This window comes from Dipteris shenzhenensis, chromosome 33 (genome assembly GCF_047967505.1).
Source record: "Dipteris shenzhenensis isolate YYH24624 ecotype China chromosome 33, Dip_SZ_1.0, whole genome shotgun sequence".
Classification (NCBI taxonomy): domain Eukaryota; kingdom Viridiplantae; phylum Streptophyta; class Polypodiopsida; order Gleicheniales; family Dipteridaceae; genus Dipteris; species Dipteris shenzhenensis.
In genome coordinates, this window is record NC_141628.1 from 2,736,845 (window position 1) to 2,761,948 (window position 25,104).

Genomic DNA, 25,104 nt, shown 5'->3' on the forward strand with positions numbered 1-25,104 from the left:
ACTTGAAGCCATTGGCTTGGCTTCATGCCTTTCTTGTATATCAACTCCTCTTATTTTTTGTACTTTCCGTGGCTTGGCTTCATGCTATATGTACATACAAGCACTTTTTGGGCTATGAATTAATATTCACTCCATTCAATTTCCTTATGCAACGTTCTATCAATGAATGCCATGTGAACTAAACGTTTTGGAGTTGTAATGTTTTATTCGAAATTGTAATCGCCGGCTATAGATGTGCTTGGAATCATGCTAATTAAAATGTGGTTGGTTGTAAGAATTGAATTGCACACTGTGGAAATGGGGTTCTTGTAACCACATAGCATTGTGTTCAACCACACAAGAGCCACACAAATTTTTGCTTTTATTTTAATATATATATATATATATATATGCAGAGCGTCTATAAGCATGTCTATGAATGCGTCTTTCTATTTTTTTTAAATTTTTATAGAGCATCTAAAAGCACGTCTATAGGCACGTCTATCTATTATATAGACGTGCCTATCGTTGCCTTTTGGATGAGATTTGATATGATGCAACTTGCCCACGAGCTTTATTAGAAGATATGTGTTTGAGAAATCCCAAATTGTATTCTGCACCATTTCGATTGCTAGGCAGCATTGTGGAAAGGAGCAGTCTCCTTTGATTTTTTGAACATTGATGAGCCCGCACAGATTGTAGATGTAGACAACGATCATTTTACAGATGCCCGACCTTAGCCATAGTTAAAATTTTACCTTCTAACCTTAAGTTAGTGTGATGAGAACTAGCGGCACATATTGGACTTTACAAATGCATCAATAAAGGCAAGCCAGGGAGATCTACCACAAAAGATAAAAGAGACAAGCCACAAAATCTAACAAGGTAAATTATGTATCTATCATTCATTAGGCTTGCCTGTGTCATGGGTGAAATGCCCAAAAGAGCACATAAAATTGGAGGCCCAAGGGAAGGAGATTAAGAGTGTGCAAAGAGGAGTAAATGATAATGGTCATCTTGTATAATGTAGTCACTTATAATGTTGGACCTATTTGCATTGTCATCATATCGGGGATAGTAGTAGTTTTGCCTTTTTCTATTTAGCATAGCTTCGGCAAGTTTGCCATTTTGTATTTAGCATACCTTTGACAATTTTGCCATTTTGTATTTAGCATACCTTTGGCAATTTTTCCAATTTGTATCTCATCTTCAAATTTTGTACTACTCTTTGAAAGGGACATTTTGTAATAAGACATGATGATTTGATAGTTTTAGGCATGTTGTAACTCTTACCTTTTAATATTATACATACAATAGTGGGGCCAAATGGGTTGAAACAAGCCCTATTCTGCCCCACAATTTTTTTTAAAGCTTCTATAAAGTGTTGGTGTATACCAACACTTTCTAAGTGTCATTATATACTGACAGTTATCAGTGTGGATATATATCAACACTCATTTATCGACACATATACCAATGATTTGTCAACGCTTTGCGCCCGTAAGGAGAAAAACTAATTAGTGTTATTTCTATCGTTATTAGTGTCGAAAATTGACCAATACCTTATAGTGTACTTTTCTCTCATAATATACTATATGCATGGACTATGTTTACCACTACATCCTACTGTCCTCTAATAACAAAGTATATGCATGGACTATATGCGCAACCACTCTATTGAATGCACACATGGGGGTTGGCACATAAGTAAGCGTGACACCTCAACTATAGCTCCATAGCCCTCTTATTCTATATTATTTATTCCCCTTCATATTATAAGACACTATGCAAACAATCCACTAGGAAGTGAGTATGTGGTCAAATACCACTTTCGTCAGTTTTGCAGATTTGCCTTGTGAGGCAAAATTAGTTTTTTTCACTATTTTGTATTTTATAAAGTCAATTTGATGGGATGGATTGCTAACAGACAAATTGAGTATTAGTTGACAACTTAGAAGCATTCGTCATAGAAAACCTATAAAGTATTTACAAAGAACCTGAAACATTTTCATTTTCAACTGTGAAAAATATGTTCTCAATGTTGTAAAATTTTAGGCAAATTAGTAGTTCTTTAGCTTTAAAATCTGCAAATTTTAGAGAAAAACTTGATACCCCAAGTTTTATGATTTTGTTAAGAAATGCCTGGCTTAGAGGCCTTTCCCATGATGGGCAAGCCCAACAAATATGCTACCTTCCCCAACATACAAGGACATTCGTCATTCCCTGCACCCTGCTGCTCCCCCCAAATATAGGATTTGTGCAAAGTGTCTAGCCACCCAAAGTTATTACTTTTTCTTTGAGCACCATAATTCCCAAAGGTGGAGAGAGATTTTCTCTGTCTCTAATGGGGGTGAAAGAATGCTAAGGTTAGCGATTTTCAGGGGTTGAAGGAGTGGCATATTTGAGCGTATTTAGAGTGCATTCCCGCGTCTGGCAAAATGGGCAGAAATCCTGTGAAGCACCAACGCTTAGCTTGCTCCCCGTCTCACCCTTACTTTCTCACTCCCTAGACTAAGCATTTTCACGCCCTGCCGGAGACGGAGAAAAGGCCTCTTTAGCCAGGCATTACAAGGCTTGGGTGTTGTTTACCAATGGTAGCTTCAAATCAAGAGCAATTTCTCAGGTTTTCCCACTGTTGTCAGACTTTCTCTCCATCACCAGAAATCTAAAGCAAGTGGGAACGTTCTCAAAGGTTGATGCCAAGAGACATAGCAAAAATGGCAACGTAGAGCAGAGCGGGAACGTGCTCTTCCTATTATTGTAGACGGCCTCTAGGCTTTGAAAAGTTGTGGCCCCATGCAGTTTGAACTTTGGAGGCTTGTGGCCGGCCGATGAAGGGGAAGGTGCGTTGGGTTGACAAATGGAGCGTCGCATTCGAGGGCATGACGGAGCGCAACGCCAAGTTAATATAAGGCTGCCATGGGGCTGCCTCACACACTAAAATAAGCATAACACTCTCTGAGTCGCCGACAAAAGAATCAAACGATTTTACGTATGGATGTCTAGGTTCTGCACTGCATTTGCTTGAACAAAGCCCTTCAGATTTGATCCTTTCGTGAGAAGCAATCCATATACGCTCTCAATTTCTGAAAGTTCCTGAATTTGTCAGCACGCAAGGGAGGCCAGTTGCAACTTGCAAGACAGCGAGTGGGAACAAATGCCTAGCCTTGCCCACTTTTACCCCTAAAATCCGCTCGTCTAGCAGCGAGCCTTTACTGGCATTAAAGGAGGGCACACACGATAAATAGGCATGAACAAACGTAAACATATTGACCCTTGACTTATTCTCTGTAACCTTTCTTCTAGCGATAGAAGAATCAATCGATTATATGTTTTGCATGGCTTGCTTCTACACTGATCTGGCTTGAACGAAGCACTCTAGATTTGACCATTTCATGTGAAGCAATGAATCCTCTTAGTCAAACTTTGCTGCTTCTTGGAATGAGTCCACTCAATCCGCTGTCTCTTTCCCCTACAAATTGTTGCAGTCGCATCAACAGGTCCCCATCGACATCGTTATCTCCCGGCTCCTGTACCAGGACCTGTACTTTGCCCAATCCATCATGTTTCACTCAGTTCAGCAATCTGCTTTTATGGATATAGCTGCTGCTGCTTTCTTCTGCTCCTGCTTGCTCATATTCACTCCTCTGCCCGCCCATGGAGCTCCCATCACCCCTCCCGACCTCACCGTGTGCCAACCGGCCACTGGCATATCCGTTGTCCCTCCCGCTCTCACTCTCATCTTCAACTGCTGCCTGCCCATTCCCAGCAACACTGTCACCTTCTCTTTCGACAAGTACCCACCCGTTTCGAAGGTCAGAAGGCCGGCACACAAGGCAGACGCCGCTTACATCGAGAAGTATAACAAAGCTTATGAGCTCATGAAAGCTCTTCCGTCTGATGATCCCAGAAGCTTTGCTAAACAAGCCGATTTACATTGTGCTTTCTGCAACGGGGCCTATACACAACGAGGAAACAACATCACTCTTCAAATTCATTTCTCGTGGCTTTTCTTCCCCTGGCATCGTTGGTATCTTTATTTCCACGAGAGAATCCTGGCCAGCCTTATCGGTGATCCCACCTTCTCTCTCCTATTTTGGAACTGGGACAACCAGGAAGGAGGAGTTAATGTGATACCTTCCTTCTTTGCTGCCAACGGAACCGCGGTCTATGACTCCAAACGAAACCCGAATCATGTGCCCCCTGCGCTTGTGCGACTCAATGCTCTCTCGAACACCACCAACAATTCGGAGATAATCAACGAGAATTTGAATGCAATGTATCAGTCCGTGGTAACTGCATCTACAGCAGATCTTTTCGAGGGAGGGGCCTACAGGTAATAGTCGATTCCGATCCCCTACCACAAACAACAGTGGCTTGCTTGCGAAGATGAAAAGGCTAATTAGTTATATTTTGGCATTTTTCATCGTTCCACAATTCCATTCTCGCATTGTGGCAATTCTTAGACTCATTTTCCACATTTTCATGAGCTAACTACTGAGCCTCGGATGCCAATACTGCCACTTTTCTCTAACATCGACTGGGCTCTTGCAGAGTTGGTACTAACAGCATCAACGCAACTGTGTTAGACGCACCCCTGGGTGGAAGTATGGAGAACCAGGTGCACAACGCTATTCACTTCTGGACGGGCGATCCTCTGCAGCCGCTCTTCGAGGACATGGGGGTGTTCACCACCGCATCACGAGATCCGATTTTCTTCGCTCACCATAGCAATATCGACAGGCTTTGGAATGTGTGGAAAACCCTCCCTGGAGGACGTCGTACCGACCACACTGATCCCGATTTTCTCAACGCAGAGTTTGTATTCTACGACGAGAACGCTAATCTGGTAACGGTGACGGTACAAGATGCACTCGACTCCAAGAACTTGGGGATAAGTTACGAGCCAGTAAAGGCCGATAGCATGTGGATTAACTACTCACCGCCGTCATCCTCGAATGGCACAAACAGCACATCATCATCTGGAGTGAAGGAAATAGGACCAGCATCGGAGGACCAGAAGAGCATAAAGCTTGGGAAGAGGCTAGTTGCACTGGTGAGCCAACCTGCAGCGCCCACGGAGGAGATGCTGAGCGACGAGGGGGTGAAGAATGTGAAGGAACTGGATAAGGTGTTGGTGTTGCAGGGAGTGGAGGTGCACAGGGAGAAGTTTGTGCAGCTGAAGGTATTCATCAACCTGCCGGAAGCAGACGAGGATACAAGGACCAGCATTGCAGAGTACGTGGGTGAGTTCAACGTAATTCCACGTCCTGGCAAAGAGAAGCGTTTGTTCGCTAATGTGAAGATGGAGATCGGCGACAACATCAAGAGGATTGGGCTGGACAACGCAGACAAGGTGATCATCACCATCTTGGTAAAAACACAGGACGGTCACCATGTGGACGTGAAGCTCGAGGGGATGAAGATAGAATATGATTAACCTATCCCTCCTTCAAGTAGGAAGATTCTTTTTTATTTTCATATTACCTTAGTTCTTTAGCATTCATCTTTCCTCTTCTGGGTACGTGTGACCAACCCTAGCCGATCACTTTATCGGATTCAAATTGCTCTTATACTGTCACACTTGTTATGAATTCAGGTTAATGCTTCAAGACTAACTAGTATGTCGCCCGCGCATTGCTGCGCAAGTAAAAAACTTGGCCCGCGGACTACTCCCACAAAAAATTCACCACCCTCAAAATCCATGCAAATATGAATAACACAAAATGGATCCTCGTCCCAAGTGTTTGGCAACATCTCCTAGAACGGATTGTCTTCATAATGGACTTAATTGTCACTCACCAAAACAACGTGGTTAATCGCATTGCTTTCGAGCTCAAGCTGCCAAACGTAAATTGTAGTGATGACCTTAATGATGTGACTCTCAAGGTATCTAAGTACTAAACACAAATGATGTTTTTGATGTTGATGAAAAAAAGGAATTAAGCCTCATTTTTGGCCTGCCGTAGGTAGCTTTATTGAAGGTTGTGGTTTTGAGATGGGAAAAATAAAATCATGGTTATTATTTATAGTCTCTTAGGTGTTAATTTGTGGTTGGTGCACTTGTAGAGTATTGATAATTTGGGGTCCCCTTGTATGACTTTTTGGGCCACTATGTTCCGGTCTACCAACACAACAACACAAAGCAACTATAGACGCGCAAAATAGCGGGCGCGTCTACAGGCGTTGCTTTAGTAGAGAAATTACGGGCGCGTCTAAATGCGTGGCTAAACGCTCGTCTATTTGCGCATAAATCACCGCGTCTATTTGCGTGTTTGACCTGAGAAAATACGGGCCCGTCTAACATCCCGTTTATTAGCGTGTCTATTTGTGCGTGTATTTGCGCATTTATTTGCACGTTTACACTGAGACTCAGACGCGCATTTAGACGCCTAAATAGACGCGCTCCAGAGAATACAGAAAGTGAGATTTTGGTGTACATCATTGCTTTCCAAACATTGCCCATGATTACCAAAGCACATAATTTTTTGCAAGTCCACATATACAAGAATTAAGTGAGATGAGGAGAATGAGACAATATGTAAAATAGTTTTGCCAATATCAATTGTGGGGCTACGGTTCAATCTCATCCTCAATGAGATCAACCCTTGCCAAACTATCTACTTCAAAATCCAAACAAGTGTTTAGATCTACAAATACATTCAACCCACTACTACTTGTGCCACTCATGTGCTCATCGAAATCAGCATCTCCAATGGTAGGCTCGTCCTCACGGGTAATGGCCTCAATATCGATATCTCCTATCTCATGATCATCCTCCTCTCTTGTATCACGGTCATCATCACGTCCATGGCCATGATCATCCTCCATACGCTCCATATTAGTAAATGTACTATACATCACTTTGGAACGTGGCATAATAGGTATGGCATGCCACCATCTATTATTATCCACCATTGGTTGATAGACAACCTAATTCAAACACAAATACAATCATGTTACTTTTCTTGCATTAAATATTTAAAAGCGAGTATTTTTATGTGTGTGCACAGTACCTGTTCACATTGTTGCGATAGTCCTAGTGTGTCCTTCCTACTTTGCTAAAACTTTGTGGAGTCAATAGTTACAAAGCCACTTGCATGGCGTTTGATTGTTGCATTAGGGCCTCTTTCCACCACGTCCTTAAATCACTTTACATCCAAAACATACACAAAGAAGCGTCGAAAGTCAAGCATAATGATATCTTGGATTATGCCACAATAATCATCCATGGCTCCATTGGCTCCCTCAAAGCTAGCAATGACGCCGCAATCTTGTGTGTTTCTCTTATCATCAATCCGTTGTGTTCGAAAATGCTTGCCCTGACACCATATAGCATTGAACATAGTGCACTACACTAAGAAAAAATCAATTAAATAAGCAATCTAAATTATAAAAAGCTCCTAACTTATGCATAACATTCTATATACCGACCTTGCTCATGCATCCCTTAGCATACTCCCATTCTTCCATTGTGATATGCATCCCCTCGTCTTTCTCTGCTTTCTCCATTTCATCAAGTAGCCAATCCACATGAATATCCTTTGGAAGTGCTCTTAGATGCTGAGGGTATGGCACACGAGATCCGTGGTGTGTACGAAAGAGGGTCCTTTCTTCTTGTCTTCTTGCCTTTGCATCCTCGTATCTTGTCACCCATCTTTTCATCACATCACTATTAAGCACACAAAAGAGGTTGATACTATAATGCAACTCCGTGTCTATTACTTTGTTGTGTCCTTTTCCTTGAGGCACAATAGAGGTCATCCTTAGGTCTTCATCATCTCTCCATAGTCGTGTCGTGGGAGAGAGCTATCCACATCAACAAGAAACTCAGAAATATATACAAGTGACTCTTGTACCAACCAACCCTCAGCCATGCTACCTTCGGGTCTTGAATTTTGTCTCACAAAGCCCTTCAAGGTCTTCATGAAGCGCTCGAGGAAGAACAACCATCGTGCATGTATAGTACCGCATATAGCAATCTCATCCACCAAATGTACTATGAGATGTAGTTGGCTTGTGAGAATAGAACGTGGAAATGTCTCCTCCACTAAACAAACCGCCTCCACTGACATAACTCGAGCATTCTCAAGCATGGTGGGATCTATTTCCTTTGAGCTCACATACCTCACAAGCTCGCCCATCTTGTAAATACAATCTTTCACGTCCTTTGATGCACTACGTGAAATGCTAGTAGGTAGTATGAACTGAACCCGCGAGGAGGTGGTTGATTAGTTGCTTATAGCTATTCACTCACAAATTTGAAAGGAAAAAGATATTATGCATATAAAATACTTACTTGGAGCATCTTGTGCCACTCATGAGATTTCAAGCCATATAATTGCTCTACACCTCTTTTCTTGCTCTTTGTAAAGGCTCCCTTCAAACACCTCATGCATCCAGTGGGAGTACGAATTGTAGTAATAGCGCGCTTCACCATCGCCATCTCTAGCTTTGATAACATCCACGGTGCACGAGGTAAAAAAACACGCCCATTTGGTCTCTCTTGAGGCCAAGCTTCACGCATCCTCCCTGTGGTACGTAGATCCTCCCTTATGCCTGCCGAATCTCGTGTCCCATTCAAATGCTCCCAAATGGTAGATGCCACATTCTTGAAGATATGCATGGGATCGAGCATGTGATTGATCTTGAGGTGGGACCAATATGGTAAACGATAAAAGATGGAGTATCTAAAAAAAATAAAGTGTTAGCATGCAATCTTTACTTTCAACCAATATAGCCAATCTTTACTTCCAGCCAATAGTTACAAACCCTTACCGGCTCATGCCAAGTGGTGGAGGAGTCGTGGAACCGTCCCAAATTCTCATCCAATCTTTTGCGGTGAGTGATTGTGGGAGGACTTCATTCCAAGGGGCAACATATCTAGGATGATCAGGTGGGAGAAATCGATGGTGATTCTCATAGATGACCTTATTCAATGCGTCTGCCCGTGAGGCAACTAGCGAAGGACCACAAACAGGACATGCATGGTAACCCGATGTAGTGAGACCTGAACAATAGATGCAATTAAGAGTGGAAGGTGGGTTTAGGGTGCCACGTCCTTTGCCTATTCATAATTAAAAAATGCAATGCTTACTTGAACACTCGCCATAGCCTGGGAAGTCATGCATCGTCCACATCAAGACTGCTTTGCAGTTGAAGTCTCGTGACGAGGGAGGCCTGCTCACATCATGCACCTCGATACCTCTCCAAAGTATCTCTAGCTCATCAATCAAAGGCTCCAAATTAACATCAGGGTTTTTGACTTTATGTTTCCCTGGAATTAGAAGGGACAGCATGACATGTCCTTTCTTAATAGCCATAGAGGGTGGAAGATTGTAATTCACCAATACCACTGGCCATACACTATAAGACATGCTTTTGAGACCAAATGGGTTCACCCCGTCCATACCCAATCCAAGTCTCAAGCTCCTAGGTTCTTCCTTGAAGCTTGGCCATGTGTCTTCAATATGCTTCCACGCAGGAGAGTCCGCGGGAGTTCTCCACTTTCCATCGGTTGATCGATGGGAGGAATGCCATGACATGAGCTCTGCAATAGATTTGCACTTGAACATATGTTGGATGCGAGGGATTATGGAAAAATGTCGCAATACCTTACGAGGCACGTCCAAGGTTTTGAGATCTGCTCTATATCTTGCCTCTCCACAAGTAGGACACTCTCTTGCATCCTTATGTAGTCCCACTACAAGGCATAGGCCATTTTCCGATGGAAATACCGACGCTTTTTACATTAAAAATTTTTTTTTCACGGGCGCAAAGGTCGCTATAAAAGTCGTTAAAATCGTCGGAAAAGGAGCGTCGCTATAAACCGTCACTATATAGCGACGCTGTTAATCGTCGCTATATAGCGACGATATAAACGTCGCTATATAGCGACGATTAACAGCGTCGCTATATAGCGATGTTGTTAATCGTCGCTATATAGCGACACTGGTAAACGTCGCTATATAGCGACGATTAACAGAAGGTAAAAAAAATGGTTAGTGGGGCTAAACAGGGCCAAAAGGAAGCCCTGTTTAGCCCCACTAACCATTTTTTTTTTTTTGTAATTACAAAAGAAAGTTTTTTATAACAAAATTTCCCTTGCTTGCAGGGTGATACAAAATTGTTCTTGTGAATGATGAGGAAGAAATGCATATACATATACAACTGTGTTTGAAACAAAATTACCCTGTGAAAGGGCGATACAAAATGGCTCTAACGAGCGGATATGAAAAATGCTACTACCACTACTAATCCGAATCCGAATCCGAATCGTCTTGTTGGGCTGTTCCCTGGTCCTCGGCACCTGCATCTTCTCCCTCGTCCCCGACACCTGCGTCTTCTCCTTCGTCATCGGCACCTGCGTCCGATCCTTGCCCCTGTTGATCGCTCGTCTCTGATGATGGGACGCTTGAGCTTTGACCCTGAGAGTGAACCATATAAATCGAAAATTAGATTGGAACTTAAATTAAAAAGTGAGATTACAAGCAGGAGTAAACTTATACCGTGCGAGCAGCCACCTCAGCCCAATCGACTGCCGCTCCCATTGCCTCTTGCTCAATGAACCACGGCTTGGTTCCTATCCGAAATGCGCGCCGCGTCTCTGCATCCGTAGGAAGACGACCCATCGCAGCTTGTTGTGGATCCAATTTACGAGAGTTAGAGTTAGCTAAAGTGCATGTAATATGTAAGTAAAACAAATAGAACAATACATTAAATGGAAAGAAGTAAACTTACCACGGTTGCCTCGAACGCATACCGTCCACCTGCACCAAAGTGCGAAGTACCTACGACATCCAGCCGTCTCTTCGCAGCCCTCCTCTGACCCTCGAACATTTCAGGATGGTCCCTATTCTGCTTCTTCAAGAACTTCCAATCAGCTTTGTCTGCCCAGCTGGGTTTAGACAACCCCTTTGTAATGGAAGTACGCATGGTTGATCTGCGATGCTTTAGGACCAAACCCATGCGCTCGAGCATATAACTGTTATTAAACTCCACATTTGGCGGATTAGGAAATCTGAGTTTTAACTCATCGATCACCGCCTGCTTCTTTTGGCCATCTTGATACCGCCAATAGATATTTATGCCGCTCTTGAAGTGATGACTCATCAACCGCCTCATGGCGGCCATCACTGCTTTGCCCTTTTTGTCTTCTATTATCTCTCCGGCAGATGTGATTTGATAGGAGAGATCCCCTGATGAGTAAGGGGGACTGACGGTAGCAGAGTCTGAAGGAGTGGAAGCTGCGCGACCGCTTCCGGATCGAGGAGTAGCTGTGGGAGTAGGAGAGGGAAAGGGACCTGACTGATACTGTGTCTCCGGACCAAGTGGAGACCTAAAGGAGCGTGAGTGTGCTGACTCGTCTACATCTCCTGAGTCAGCACAACATGAGCCGCCCATCCTACTCTTCCTTCCCTTGCGGGAGGCATGCGCAGGTGATGATCCCGCGGTCGAAGGGGCGCGAGGGGATGGCTGGGCTGTACGTCCACCCGTCAGTGTAGGGGAAGGAATTGCGGAGGTCCTCTGAGAGAGCAGAGAGAAGAATCTCGCTGCCTCCTCATCGCTCATCTGCGCTACAAACTCGTCGGGAGTCCCAACAAAGCCATGCGCGGCTAGCAAAGGAGTCCCCTGAGGGGTAGTCGCAGTGCTACGTGGAAGAGGGGTCGGACCAGGGGTAGTCACAGTGCTAGGACCGAGAGGAGTCGGACCAGGGGTAGTCCTCGGGGTAGTCGCCTGAGAGGAATCAAAGTCCTCTGGAGCATATAGATCGTGAGCTCTCCTCCTGCGAGGCTGTCCGTACTCGTCGGATGAGCGACGTGATCCCATGTCTAACATAGACACAAACACGAAAACAGAAAACAAATAAACAAACATGAGCATTCTCATAGGCATAGGCATAGGCAAGAAGAAAGAAGAGGGAAAGGAAAGAAGAGGGAAAGGAAAGAGGGAAAGAAGAGGGAAAGATAAGAGGGAAAGAAGATGTAAAGGAAAGAAAAGAATGAGAACGAGGAAATAGAGAATGAGAGAAAGGGAAAGAGATGAGGGAAAATAGAGAATGAGAGAAGGGGGAAATGAGAGAAGGGGGAAATAGAGTGGGAAATAGAGAATGAGCTTATGCAGAAATAGAGAATGAGCTTATGCTTCTCTCATTCTCTATTTCCGCATAAGCTCACGCATGTGCATGAGCTTATGCGGAAACTTAAGCATAAGCTCATGCACATGCATGAGCATAAGCATGAGAAGGATGAGTTTCCGCATGCTTATGCTCATGCGGAAAAAGAGAAGGAGCTTATGCAGAAAAAGAGAAGGAGAGAAGCATCTCTCATTCTCTATTTCCGCATAAGCTCCTTCTCTTTTTCCGCATGAGCTTATGCTTATGCTCATGGGTGAGCATGAGCTTATGCTCATGTTTCCGCATATGCGAAAATAGAGGAGGAGAGAAGCATAAGCTTCTCTCATTCTCTATTTCCGCATATGCTCACGCAAAAGAGAAAGAGAAAGAGCTTATGCGGAAAGAGAGAAAGAGCTTATGCGGAAAAAGAGAATGAGATCCGCATATGCTTCTCTCATTCTCTATTTCCGCATAAGCTCCTGCGGAAACTTCCGCATAAGCTCATGCTCATGAATAAGCATAAGCTCATGCTTATGCTCATGCGGAAATAGAGAATGAGCTTATGCGGAATGAGAGAAGGAGCTTATGCGGAATAAGAGAAGGAGCTCATGCGGAAACTTGCGGAAACTTGCATGCGGAATAAGAGAAGGAGCTTATGCGGAAAAAGAGAATGAGAGAAGCATATGCTTCTCTCATTCTCTATTTCCGCATAAGCTCTTGCGGAAACTTACGCATAAGCTCATGGACATGAATGAGCATAAGCATGAGCTTATGCTTATGCTCATGCATAAGCATAAGCTTATGCGGAAAGAGAGAAGGAGCACTTGCGGAAAGAGAGAAGGAGCACTTGCGGATAAGCTCTTGCGGATAGCTTATGCTTATGCTTATGCTTATGCTTATGCTTGCGGAAACTTGCGGAAACTCATGCTTATGCTCATGCGGAAATAGAGAAGGAGCATAAGCATGAGCATAAGCATAAGCATAAGCATAAGCATGAATGAGCATAAGCATGAGCTTATGCTTATGCTTATGCATAAGCATAAGCATAAGCTCATGCATAAGCTCATGCTTATGCTCATGCGGAAACTTGCGAAGGAGCTTATGCGGAATGAGAGAAGGAGCTTATGCGCAAAAAGAGAAGGAGCTTATGCGGAAAAAGAGAAGGAGCACTTGGGGAAACTTGCGCATAAGCTCTTGCGGAAACTTGCGCATAAGCTCATGACAAGCTCCTTCTCTCATTCCGCATAAGCTCCTTCTCTATTTCCGCATGAGCATAAGCATGAGCTTATGCTTATGCTTATGCTTAAGCATAAGCATAAGCATAAGCATAAGCTCATGCTTATGCTCATGCGGAAATAGAGAAGGAGCTTATGCGGAATGAGAGAAGGAGCTTATGCGGAATAAGAGAAGGAGCTTATGCGGAAACTTGCGGAAACTTGCATGCGGAATAAGAGAAGGAGCTTATGCGGAAAAAGAGAATGAGAGAAGCATATGCTTCTCTCATTCTCTATTTCCGCATAAGCTCTTGCGGAAACTTACGCATAAGCTCATGGACATGAATGAGCATAAGCATGAGCTTATGCTTATGCTCATGCATAAGCATAAGCTTATGCGGAAAGAGAGAAGGAGCACTTGCGGAAAGAGAGAAGGAGCACTTGCGGAAACTTGCGGATAAGCTCTTGCGGATAGCTTATGCTTATGCTTATGCTTATGCTTGCGGAAACTTGCGGAAACTTGCGGAAACTCATGCTTATGCTCATGCGGAAATAGAGAAGGAGCATAAGCATGAGCATAAGCATAAGCATAAGCATAAGCATGAATGAGCATAAGCATGAGCTTATGCTTATGCTTATGCATAAGCATAAGCATAAGCTCATGCTTATGCTCATGCGGAAACTTGCGAAGGAGCTTATGCGGAATGAGAGAAGGAGCTTATGCGCAAAAAGAGAAGGAGCTTATGCGAAAAAAGAGAAGGAGCACTTGCGGAAACTTGCGCATAAGCTCTTGCGGAAACTTGCGCATAAGCTCATGACAAGCTCCTTCTCTCATTCCGCATAAGCTCCTTCTCTATTTCCGCATGAGCATAAGCATGAGCTTATGCTTATGCTTATGCATATGCTTATGCATAAGCATAAGCATAAGCTCATGCTTATGCTCATGCGGAAATAGAGAAGGAGCTTATGCGGAATGAGAGAAGGAGCTTATGCGGAAAAAGAGAATGAGAGAAGCATATGCTTCTCTCATTCTCTATTTCCGCATAAGCTCTTGCGGAAACTTACGCATAAGCTCATGCGGAAGAATGAGCATAAGCATGAGCTTATGCTTATGCTTATGCTTATGCATAAGCATAAGCATAAGCTCATGCTTATGCTCATGCGGAAAAAGAGAGGGAGCTTATGCGGAAAAAGAGAAGGAGCACTTGCGGAAACTTACGCGTATGCTTCTCTCATTCTCTATTTCCGCATAAGCTCTTGCGGAAACTTACGCATAAGCTCATGCTCATGAATGAGCATAAGCATGAGCTTATGCTTATGCTTATGCATAAGCATAAGCATAAGCTCATGCTTATGCTCATGCGGAAAAAGAGGAGGAGCTTATGCGGAATGAGAGAAGCATAAGCATAAGAGAATAAGAGGGATGCGGAAATAGAGAATAAGGGGGAAAGGAAAGAGAGAAGGGAAAAGAGAGAGGGGGAAAGAGAGAATATGCATAAGCATAAGCATAAGCTCATGCTTATGCTCATTCATGAGCATGAGCTTATGCGTAAGTTTCCGCAAGAGCTTATGCGTTATGCATAAGCATAAGCTCATGCTTATGCTCATGCGGAAATAGAGGAGGAGCTTATGCGGAAAAAGAGAAGGAGCACTTGCGGAAACTTGCGGATAAGCTCTTGCGGAAACTTACGCATAAGCTCTTGCGGATGAATGAGCATAAGCATGAGCTTATGCTTATGCTTATGCATAAGCATAAGCATAAGCATAAGCATAAGCTCATGCTTATGCTCATGCGGAAATAGAGAAGGAGCTTATGCGGAATGAGAGAAGGAGCTTATGCGGAATAAGAGAATGAGAGAAGTGTATGCTTCTCTCATTCTCTATTTCCGCATAAGCTCTTGCGGAAACTTACGCATAAGCTCATGCTCATGAATGAGCATAAGCATGAGCTTATGCTTATGCTTATGCATAAGCATAAGCATAAGCTCATGCTTATGCTCATGCGGAAATAGAGGAGGAGCTTATGCGGAATGAGAGAAGCATAAGCATAAGAGAATAAGAGGGATGCGGAAATAGAGAATAAGGGGGAAAGGAAAGAGAGAAGGGAAAAGAGAGAGGGGGAAAGAGAGAATAAGAGAAGAGGGAAAAAAGAGAAGGGGGAAAATGAGAAAAAGAGAAGGGGGAAGAGAGGGTTCCTACGCCCATCACTGCAGCTAGCGCTTAAGGCGCTAGCTGCAGGCAAATGCAAATAACAAAAAGCTTAAATGGAAAGAAGAGGAAGCACTTACGTGTAAAAGTATGTCCCGCTCGGTGTAGTGGACTGGGCCCACAAAAGAGAGACTATGTCCCGCTCGGTGTAGTGGACTGGCCCTACAAAAGAGAGAAAACAACCCATTTTTTCAAATAAGATGTTAGTGGAAAGAGGAGATCACAAAAGCAACTTCTTGAAAGGAGACAAGGAAAGAGAAGATTGAGGAGACAAGGAAAGGAGGAGATTGAGGAGAAGAGAAGGAAGAGAAGGAAGAGAAATACAGAAAGAAGAGGTGAGTTTCTTTCTTTCTTTCTTGAAATTTCGTTTTTTGTTTGAATCCTTTCTAATCAAGCATGAAAACTAGTTTAAAACTTTAGCAATACAAGTAGAAACACTCACAAAACCAAAGCTAACAAACAAACAACCTACATTGTTGAAAAAAACTCACCTTTTGAAGAACTTTCTTTCTGGAAACCAAAGAGGGAAAAAGGAGAGAGAGGGTGCACAAGAGGTAGGAGGAGGGTGAGGAGTGGGAAATAGGGTAGGAGGTTGCTTGGAATAGATGGGAGGTCAGTGAAAATAGGTGGGAGGAGATTTTGGAGAGCTTAGTTTAGAGATTAGGAAAGCTTTGAGCAAAACGCCGCGGGTTTCGCCGTTTCGGGTTTTAAACCACAGCGTCGCTATATAGCGACGCTTATTCGTCGCTATATAGCGACGTTTTTAATTGAAAACGTCGCTATATAGCGACGCTTTCAATTAAAAACGTCGCTATATAGCGACGGAACAGAGCGTCGCTATATAGCGACGCTTACTGTTTGTTTTTTAATGAGGCCTCTTGTGACTCAAACATGCTATGCCTATAATTGTCAATATCTCCTCTTACTACATAGCCTTACTATATAGGATTTTTTGTTTCAATCCTTACTATATAGCGATGTCATTCTTTTTATATAGCCTCAAGAGAAGCTCAAATTAAACATGCTATGCTCATAATTGTGTACATCTCCTCTTCATGCTTATGTTTTGGTTTTATAAGTGTAGATGGAAGGGACGAGTGGAAGCTCATTCGATGATGCGCCAACGCCCGGGAGCACGAAGTGGCTTACGGAGAGGTTATATTGTCATTGCACTCATTGCAAGCGAGAAGTACGACATCAACGTCGTATTATCATGCGCCACTTGCGGATGTATGGGGAGGAGCCAGAACCAGTACCCCCCGTTGGTGTTGCACATGTTGATGGATCATCGGTAAGTCAAAGCTATTTAAGTTCGCAATCTTATTGTATACCCGGAATTAGAAGATCTTCTATTTACACGAATGAGCTTATGACAGGATGACGAGGGTGACGAGGGTACACATATACCTTCTCACTTTCAACAAGACTATAGTCTCCCAGATGACGACGAGGGTATGGTCGACATGATGGATTCCATTTTTAGGGGCACTACATCCCACGTACACGTGATGTCAGAGTCTGAGGTGAAAATGCGAGAGTTGCAATCAACACAATTGTACGAGGGTGCCAGGATGTCTAAACTACGTGCTTGTCTCTCAATCTTGAATCTATAAGTACAGTATGGGTGGTCGGATACAAGTGTCTCGGCCTTAATGAGGTTAGCCCTTGCATTAATTTGATTGACTCATTATTTGGATATTGTTTGTTTTGAGAATCATCATTTGGATAGTGTCTTTGTCATAGGTTGCTCCAAAAGATGTTGCCTGCACCAAATACCATGCCCGCATCAAGAGATGAAGCGAAAAAGATGCTAACAATGGTGGGTATGGATTATGATACCATCCATGCTTGCCGTAATGATTGTATTCTCTTTCGTCGTGAGCATGGAGATTTGGCTAGTTGTCCAAAGTGTGGGGAACAACGATATAGAGATGACTTGCAGGGTGAGAGGATACCGGTAAAGGTCTTAAGACACTTTCCCATCATTGCAAGAATACAACACATGTTTCGATGCAAATCCATAGCGGAGTTGATGACATGGCATGCATCTCATCGGTCCACTGATCACACATTGAGGATTCCCGCAGATTGTGCGGCTTGGAAGCACATAGATAATCAGTGGCCGGACTGCTCCTAGGCATACCAATGATATTTCCGTCAGGGGTATCTTGATGTGGACCATGCATGACTACCCAGGATATGGAGAGTGCGCAGGTACGTGGTTATGTCTTTACATGTACAATGAGGGATTATGCTTTTTTTACTCTCTTTTGCACGCATGTCTTGTACTAACATATTCATGCACGCGTGCAGGGCTTGCTACAAGTGGGTACCATGCTTGTCCTGTTTGTGGACCCGCTCTGAAATCGCTTGCACGCTACTCCAAACACATGAGGAAAAATGTTTATGAAGGTCATGCTCGATACCTTCCGCTCGACCATCTCGCACGTGGAGGTCAGCTTGATCCACCACCATCATATTTAAAAGCAAGTGATTGGATTCAAGCTTGGAGGGAGAATGGAGAGGAACCTCCTCCTGGTATGAAGAGGCTATCGATCTTTCACGAGCTTCCTTATTGGGGTCAGTTACAAATCAATCATCTCTTGGATCCCATGCATATCTTTAAGAATGTGGGGGCTACCATTTGGGCACACTTGGTTGGTTCCAAGGACTCGAGAGGAGTGCGAGAAGACTTGCGTGCTATGAATAGGATGTCTCGTTTGTGGCCCCAAGTGCATGCTTCAGGAAAAGTTGTCCTCCCGAAAGCAACGTGGATCCTCTCTACGAGGGAGGAGGCAGCGATCAAGGCAGACATTGCCTCTTTTCAAACACCGACAGGGTACATGCGTTGCTTGAAAGGAGCATTTTCAAAGGACAATAAGCTTAGTGGCCTCAAGTCCCATGATTGGCACAAGGTCTTACAGGTATTCTAAGTAGAATTAGTGTACCGATAATAGTGATGCATTAGCGTAATTATTATTATGTTATATTGTTGACATGATTTCATTGTTGCTTTGATAGTTCATCCTTCCAATTACAATAAAAGGGTGCTTACAAGAAGATGTTAGAAATGCTATATTCAAGATCTGTGGTATTGTGAGGTATGCTTACTATCAATTCGCATTATCTATTTTCTTCATGGACATGTGAAATAGGTGGATATCTCAAATATCTTACATATGCATGGACATGTGAAATAGGTGGATATCTCAAAAAGAGATCTCTATATCGAGCATCGAGAAGGCTAGGGTGGAATCCATCGAAGCCGTATGCTTGCTTGAGAAGCACTTTCCCTCAAGCATTATGACAACTCAAGTCCACTTGCTTGTGCACATAGTTGATGAGGTGGCTATAGCAGGTACCGTTCATAATCGATGGATGTTTTTTCTCGAGCGGTTTATGAAAACTTTAAAGGGGTTTGTAAGACAAAGAGCAAGACCAGAAGCAAGCATGGCAGAGGGATGGCTTGTGCAAGAGTCATTAGTATATATCACAGAGTTTCTTGCATCCACGGATCCTGATATGCCGCAAGCTTGGCACAACAAGGATGATGATCGCATCATTGGCGAGGTCCCCCAAGGAAAAGGGATTGAAAGAAAGATGAGCGAAGAGCAAATGGAGAAATTCAATAAGTTTTGTATCCTCAATAGCCCTGAGATGCAGAAGTGGATTGAGAGATATGAAGTGGCCAAAGCAGAAAGAATAAATGCAAGGACGAGATTCAGAGTAATGTACAGGCGATCACAACCATATCCACGAGATCTGGCTCTTCTCCCTACTCACATGTCACTTGATTGGCTACAACTAGCTATACGTAAAGCCGAACGTGATGGAGAGACAATAAACGAGCGCGAGCGGGAGTTATCATCTGGATGTATGGTGCATGTAAGTTTCTTATCTCTTGATGTAATTAAGTAATTATTTGTGGCAATATATGCTATAAAATAGGTGCATCTTCATTGTTTTAATGATGCTCTTTTACAGTACAAAAAGTACAGTGCATTATGGTCATATGGACGACATTTTCGCATAGAACGCATCGATTCAAAGAGAGTCACGTATGATTGTGGAGTCATGGCTAACTTCACACAAGATAGCCGAGCAAGTGCTTCGGATACCAATCTTCTCTCCTCACAGTTGGATTATTGTGGAACCATACGCGACATCTATGAAATTGATTTCAGACGATTTACTATTTTCATTCTTGATGTAAAATGGTTTAGAACTACTTACAACGGTCCCCATGCAACTGTGAGAAAAGATGGTAGCGGTCTCTTTGCAATAGACTCCACCAAACATTGGACCGATGAAAGTGATACTTTTGTTCTTCCCGAGCACTGTGAGCAGGTGCATACTAATGATTTAATTAGTCGAAGCTTTCGTTTTTTAAGTCCATTGATATATATATAATTGACGACATTTGGCACGTGATTTTTCATCTTCAATATAGGTGGTTTTTCATCCGGATCGTTCTGATCCAAGATGGTGGTACGTGATCCAAGTTGCACCACGAAGTAAGCAGATTTTTGAAGATCGAGATGTGGATATGGAGATGCCACTACCAAATCCGGATCCAATTGATGAATCTAGCGAAGAAGATGTAGATCACCATATGAGGCAAGAGGAAGATGCGCATAATGACATCGCACGGGAGGAGGATGGAGATCACGATATTGACGAGGAAGACAACAATCGTCAAGATCAATCACCACACTTAAGCTTAATTGAAGAAGATGATCAAATACTTTTAGGTGAACGTACGATGCTAGAGTACGATGATGATATAGGAGATCAACTCGGTATAGAGTTGGAGATAGACTTGCTTGGCGCCTTAGACTTGGCTCAAGATGAAACAGTTGATGTAAATGCTCTTATTTAATTTGATTTTTCTCATCTCCAACTTGGACATGAATATATGAGCTTCAAAGGCTTGATGTACATGCTCTCATTTTTTATTTCTCTATGAGCTCAAACATGTATGAAAATTTAAAAAATTTTGTCATTGGAAGAAAATAAATTTTAAGGCTAAAAAAAAAAAAAAAACCTCTCTGTAAAACGTCGCTATAATATAGTCTCAGTGTCGCTATATAGCGACCTTTAAAAGTCGCTATATAGCGACTTTTACTAAGGTCGCTATATAGCGACCTTTGAAAGTCGCTATATAGCGACTTTTACTAACGTCGCTATATAGCGACGCTTATTAAAAGTCGCTATATAGCGACGATTTACGACACCCGATTTTTATACCGACGATTAACGCTAAGCGGGCGCTAATCGTCGGTACGTAAACGTCGCAATAGGATGCGTGTGTAGTAGTGTCCATGAAACAAAACACAATCGTTGACACATGCATGGATGCGCTTGTAATCTAATTCTCCAAGAGAGGTCACATGTTGCCTTGCCATATCTCTTGAGGTCGGTAATTTATTCTCCCTTGGAAGCATTTTACATAATAGCCTGCACGTGAAGACCATAAATGAGGAAAAGCATTTGAGTAATTGACCCACGTGCATAATTCACCATGTTTGCAAAATCGACTTTAAAGCTTACTTGAGTAATGCATTCAAACTTGCATTGCTCCATCCATAGATGGTTTGCAAGTTTAGTAACTCAAGGGAGACACGTAGAACAGAGAATGTGCACCCCTCAAATAGTGGAGTCGATGCTGTGGTAAAAAGATCATCCTGCTCCATGCTATTATCCCTCCCTTGATGGACATATAAATCCCGCACCATATCATCAAACACCTCCTCCTCCACGGCTTCATGAGGTAATGGCGGAGGGCTACTATCACCATCACTCCATGCATCCGTGATGGTCCCTCCTGAAGATCCCACCTCATATCGCCGACGCTTCGCCTCCTCACGACGGGCATAGGGTAACATGTGCGGGTGTGGCACTACATCCTATATCAAATTAAAACGGGATCATAACTCAAACATATGAACACCCATAGGTATCTCAATCAACCTTAACTTACAAACCCTTACCCTGTTTACGGTCACATCCCATTCTCCATACTTTGAGATATGATTGTCTGGTTTTCGGTGCGCCGCTCGCTTTGCTTTTCTTTTCATTACTTAAACTTCGCGAGCGGCTTCCTTCCTTCTTTATTAGCAGTTCCATAGATTCGAAGCTTAAGATAGAGCCTCCCATACACAGTTCCAAGCTTTCACTCAAGAGAAGGGACCGTACCTACACTTACTTCCAAGTCTAAAGGAGAGGAGGAGTACGAACAAGGAGAAGAAACAAGTTTGGAAAAGAAAGATCCTTCCATACCTTTATCCAAGTAAGTCCTTTTGAAGTTGTTTTTGCTTGCTCTTTCCAGTTTTGTACTTTCTCGCATCCAGGAAATGCAGGATCTAGGTATGAGCGTCACGTTCTTTTGTCGGGCGCAACGTCCTTTTCGACTTTTTAGTATTCTCGCCTGTCGGAGCGCGTCTATAGGCGCGTCTCAAGGCGTATCTACAGGCGCGTCTATCCGCGCGTCTGGCTTGTTGCAGACACTCACAAACGCGCCTGTAGACGCTCACACAGACGCCCTGTTAAATGCACTTTTAAATGCACTGTTAGACGCTCACGCAGACGCCCTGTTAGACGCACTTTTAAACGCACTGTTAGACGCACTTTTAAACGCTCTGTTAAACGCACTGTTAAACACTCTGTTAGATGCGTCTATAGACGTGCAAATCAGACGGGTCTATAGATGCGCTCTGACAGAGCCTCTTTTTTCCTCCCCTTTCTTCTCAGCTCCCAAAGTAATAGATTTGTTTCCTTTTTTCCAGTTCAACATGTTGCGAGGAAGTGCTTCTAGCTCACCTGATCCGCGGGAATCGATTTGGAAGGACTTATATAATCTTTTAGGGCACCCTCCTAGTCCTACGGAGTTATACGGGTATATGACAGGTACCCTTAACACTCCTAAGGAGTCGACACTACAGACTTCGAGCCACCCCACACCACCTGAGATCACCCCAGCGGAGTCAGCATAGCCGTCTTATGCCCCTTCTTATGCCCCTTCCCCCGTACCGTCTTATGCCCCTTCCCCCATGCCGTCTTATGTCCCTTCTGCCATCCCGTCTTATGCCCCTTCCCCCATGCCGTCAGGAGGTCCTTCTGTCTCGGCGAGCCGTCGATGTACTCTTGAGCCATCGAGACTCGGTTCTCCAGCTACGAGTGGTCAGCGTAGTCCTGTGCAGTCCCCAGCTACGAGTGGCCAGCGTACGAGCTCGACACGATAGGGTAGCAAGCGTACTAGTAGGGAGAGCGGTGGTGGATGCATGGCACAGTGCTTTGGGCCATGTGGCGGTGAGGAGGAGGATGATTCAGATGATTTAGACGTGCCTCTGGGTGATGGTACGATTTATTATGACATCACTCAGACAGGAGGCATCTTGATGGATGCACGGGGGGATGCACGGGGGAAGGACATCATGGCCTTCATGCACTCTGTAATTGCTAACAATTACAGAGATTGCTTTATCCACTATAAAGACCACCCAAAGAGGTTGGCTGATGAGACCCTCGCTACTATTCGCTCTAGGTATCCTAACCCCCCCAATCGCCAGTTCACAGATAAATGGGGAAAGTCAAAGATTGTTACGATACTTAGCAATAAAAGATCTTCGCTTAAGAGGCAGGCACTAGCGGGGCTTGCCAGGCTTGAGGCAGGTCAACCTCCAAGGGGCCTGCCCCACACCGCTCAGAAGCGTGAGTGGAAGAAGGCAATGAAGTCAGCAAGGGAGGAGCCCAGTCTGCAGCACGTGGAGGCACGGAGGATCCAGATGGAGGAATATGGAAGCGCGCATTTTGGAGCAAGGGGTGTTGAATCATGGGAGGCCCAATTTGTAAGTATCGATCTCAAATTATATTGCTTATGTAGTTTATTAGGAGGTTGGTTGTTTCTTTGTACTAATCCCTCCACAAAGTGTATCACGGTCATGCAGCTTGAGATCGTGGGCAGATACCCTACTCCAGTGGAGACAGCCTACCATAGCCACCATCGCAGAGGAGATACATGGAGGCACTTCTATGATGATGGGTTTATTACTGAGGAGCAGTATACCCGAGCTACTGGACAGGCCCCTGAGGTATTTGAAAGTAATTAAATAATGCCAAAATTATAAGTAAAGATTTGATTTTTCATACATTGATATATGTTGTCCCTTGTTTACAGGCCCATGCACAAGATGACAAGGAAGACGAGGAAGGAGGTGCAGAAGGGAGCGCAGAAGGGAGCGCGGAAGGCAGCGAGGATTAGTTGTAGAAGTAGTGCTACTATTCTTTTTTGTACTTAAAGCCACTGGCTTGGCTTCGTGCCTCTTGTATATAGACTCCTCTTATTTTTTGTACTTGAAGCCACATGACATGGCTTAACTTCCTTATTTTTTGTACTTGAAGCCACATGACGTGGCTTAGCTTCGTGCTATATGTATATACAAGCACTTTTTGAGCTTTCAATTTTATTGCGTTTTGGGGTTGCAATATTTTATTTGGAATTGTAATTAAAATGCGGTTGGCTGTAAGAATTGAATTACAGAATGTGGATATGGGATTCTTGTAACTATATAGCATACACAACATACACAGTATTCTGTAAAATTTATATTAAAAAAAAGCGCGTCTATCAGTGCGTTTAAAAATGCGTTTATATTCGCTTCTATCTGTTCGACTTGCGTCTATACGTGCGTCTATAAAAGCATTTATAAGCGCGTCTATTTATGCATCTTTGTGCGCGTCTATACATGCATAATTCTGATATATAGATGTGCAATTAGACGCGGGTCTCCAGACGTGCAAATAGACGTGCAAATATACGCGCCCGTAAGTTTTTTATTTAGTTCATGAAACGCGTCTGTGCGCGCGTCTATGGGTGCTTTGTCTTGTTGTGCAAACGACATCAATTTCTCAAATAATGGGAGATAGAAACAACTTGATCAAGACATAACCCATTCAATGCCATGTGTGTCAAGAGCCACACCCAGCCAATGAGTGTCCACAGAAGGGGCAATCTAATCAGCCAATTACATGTCCACAGAAGGCCATCTAAGTTCACAAGCCTTAATATGTTAAGCATTGAGAGAGGCAAAGTCTCATCAATATCCTTGAATGTAATCACAAGGTTGCAAGCTAAAGTCCTTAATAAAGAGCTTCGCAAACTAGTCCCGGGTAGGTAGCTGTATTGAGTGAGAATATGTAAAATTTTATTTGAATTTTATAAATATATCAAATGTTTCAACAATAAGATGAATTTTCTTGACATTCCCCAAACATGTAGAATTGATATTTCCTATTGAGAAGTCCTTGATAGGTGGTTGAAGTAGAGCTCAAATAATTATTTCAAGACATTAATAAAGCCACTAGAAGGTTGTGCTTGAGGATGTGCGATACACCATAGGGTGCAGAAGAAACTCAAGTATTGCATCTTTGGTGCTCCACATAGATCCGAGGAGCACGTACCCATGCACAAATGGCCAAGGTAAGCCAAGAAGGGGGATTGGGGTCAAGAAGGGTCAAGATATCACCTTGGACCTATTTGAGTAAGGTGGCAACCTACTACACAAGCTAGGTGGTGTTCATAGCATTCAT

The 25,104-nt window shown here is 43.5% G+C and overlaps 2 protein-coding genes across 2 annotated transcripts in view; both read left to right on the forward strand.

Moving 5' to 3' along the window:
- Positions 1 to 2,810: 2,810 nt before the first annotated feature.
- LOC147879542 (polyphenol oxidase I, chloroplastic-like) lies at positions 2,811 to 5,419 on the forward strand. The gene is made up of 4 exons (XM_087371397.1): positions 2,811 to 2,881; positions 3,089 to 3,197; positions 3,468 to 4,315; positions 4,534 to 5,419. The coding sequence occupies exons 1-4, from the start codon at positions 2,811 to 2,813 to the stop codon at positions 5,417 to 5,419; spliced, it is 1,914 nt and encodes a 637-aa protein (XP_087227523.1).
- A 341-nt stretch (positions 5,420 to 5,760) lies between these two features.
- The window catches only part of LOC147879543 (pentatricopeptide repeat-containing protein At3g09040, mitochondrial-like), a 35,517-nt gene continuing 16,173 nt past the window's right edge, over positions 5,761 to 25,104 (forward strand). The window contains exon 1 of the mRNA XM_087371398.1: positions 5,761 to 5,868. Coding sequence (XP_087227524.1) covers positions 5,761 to 5,868 — 108 coding nt within the window. The remainder of the gene's footprint in view (positions 5,869 to 25,104) is intronic.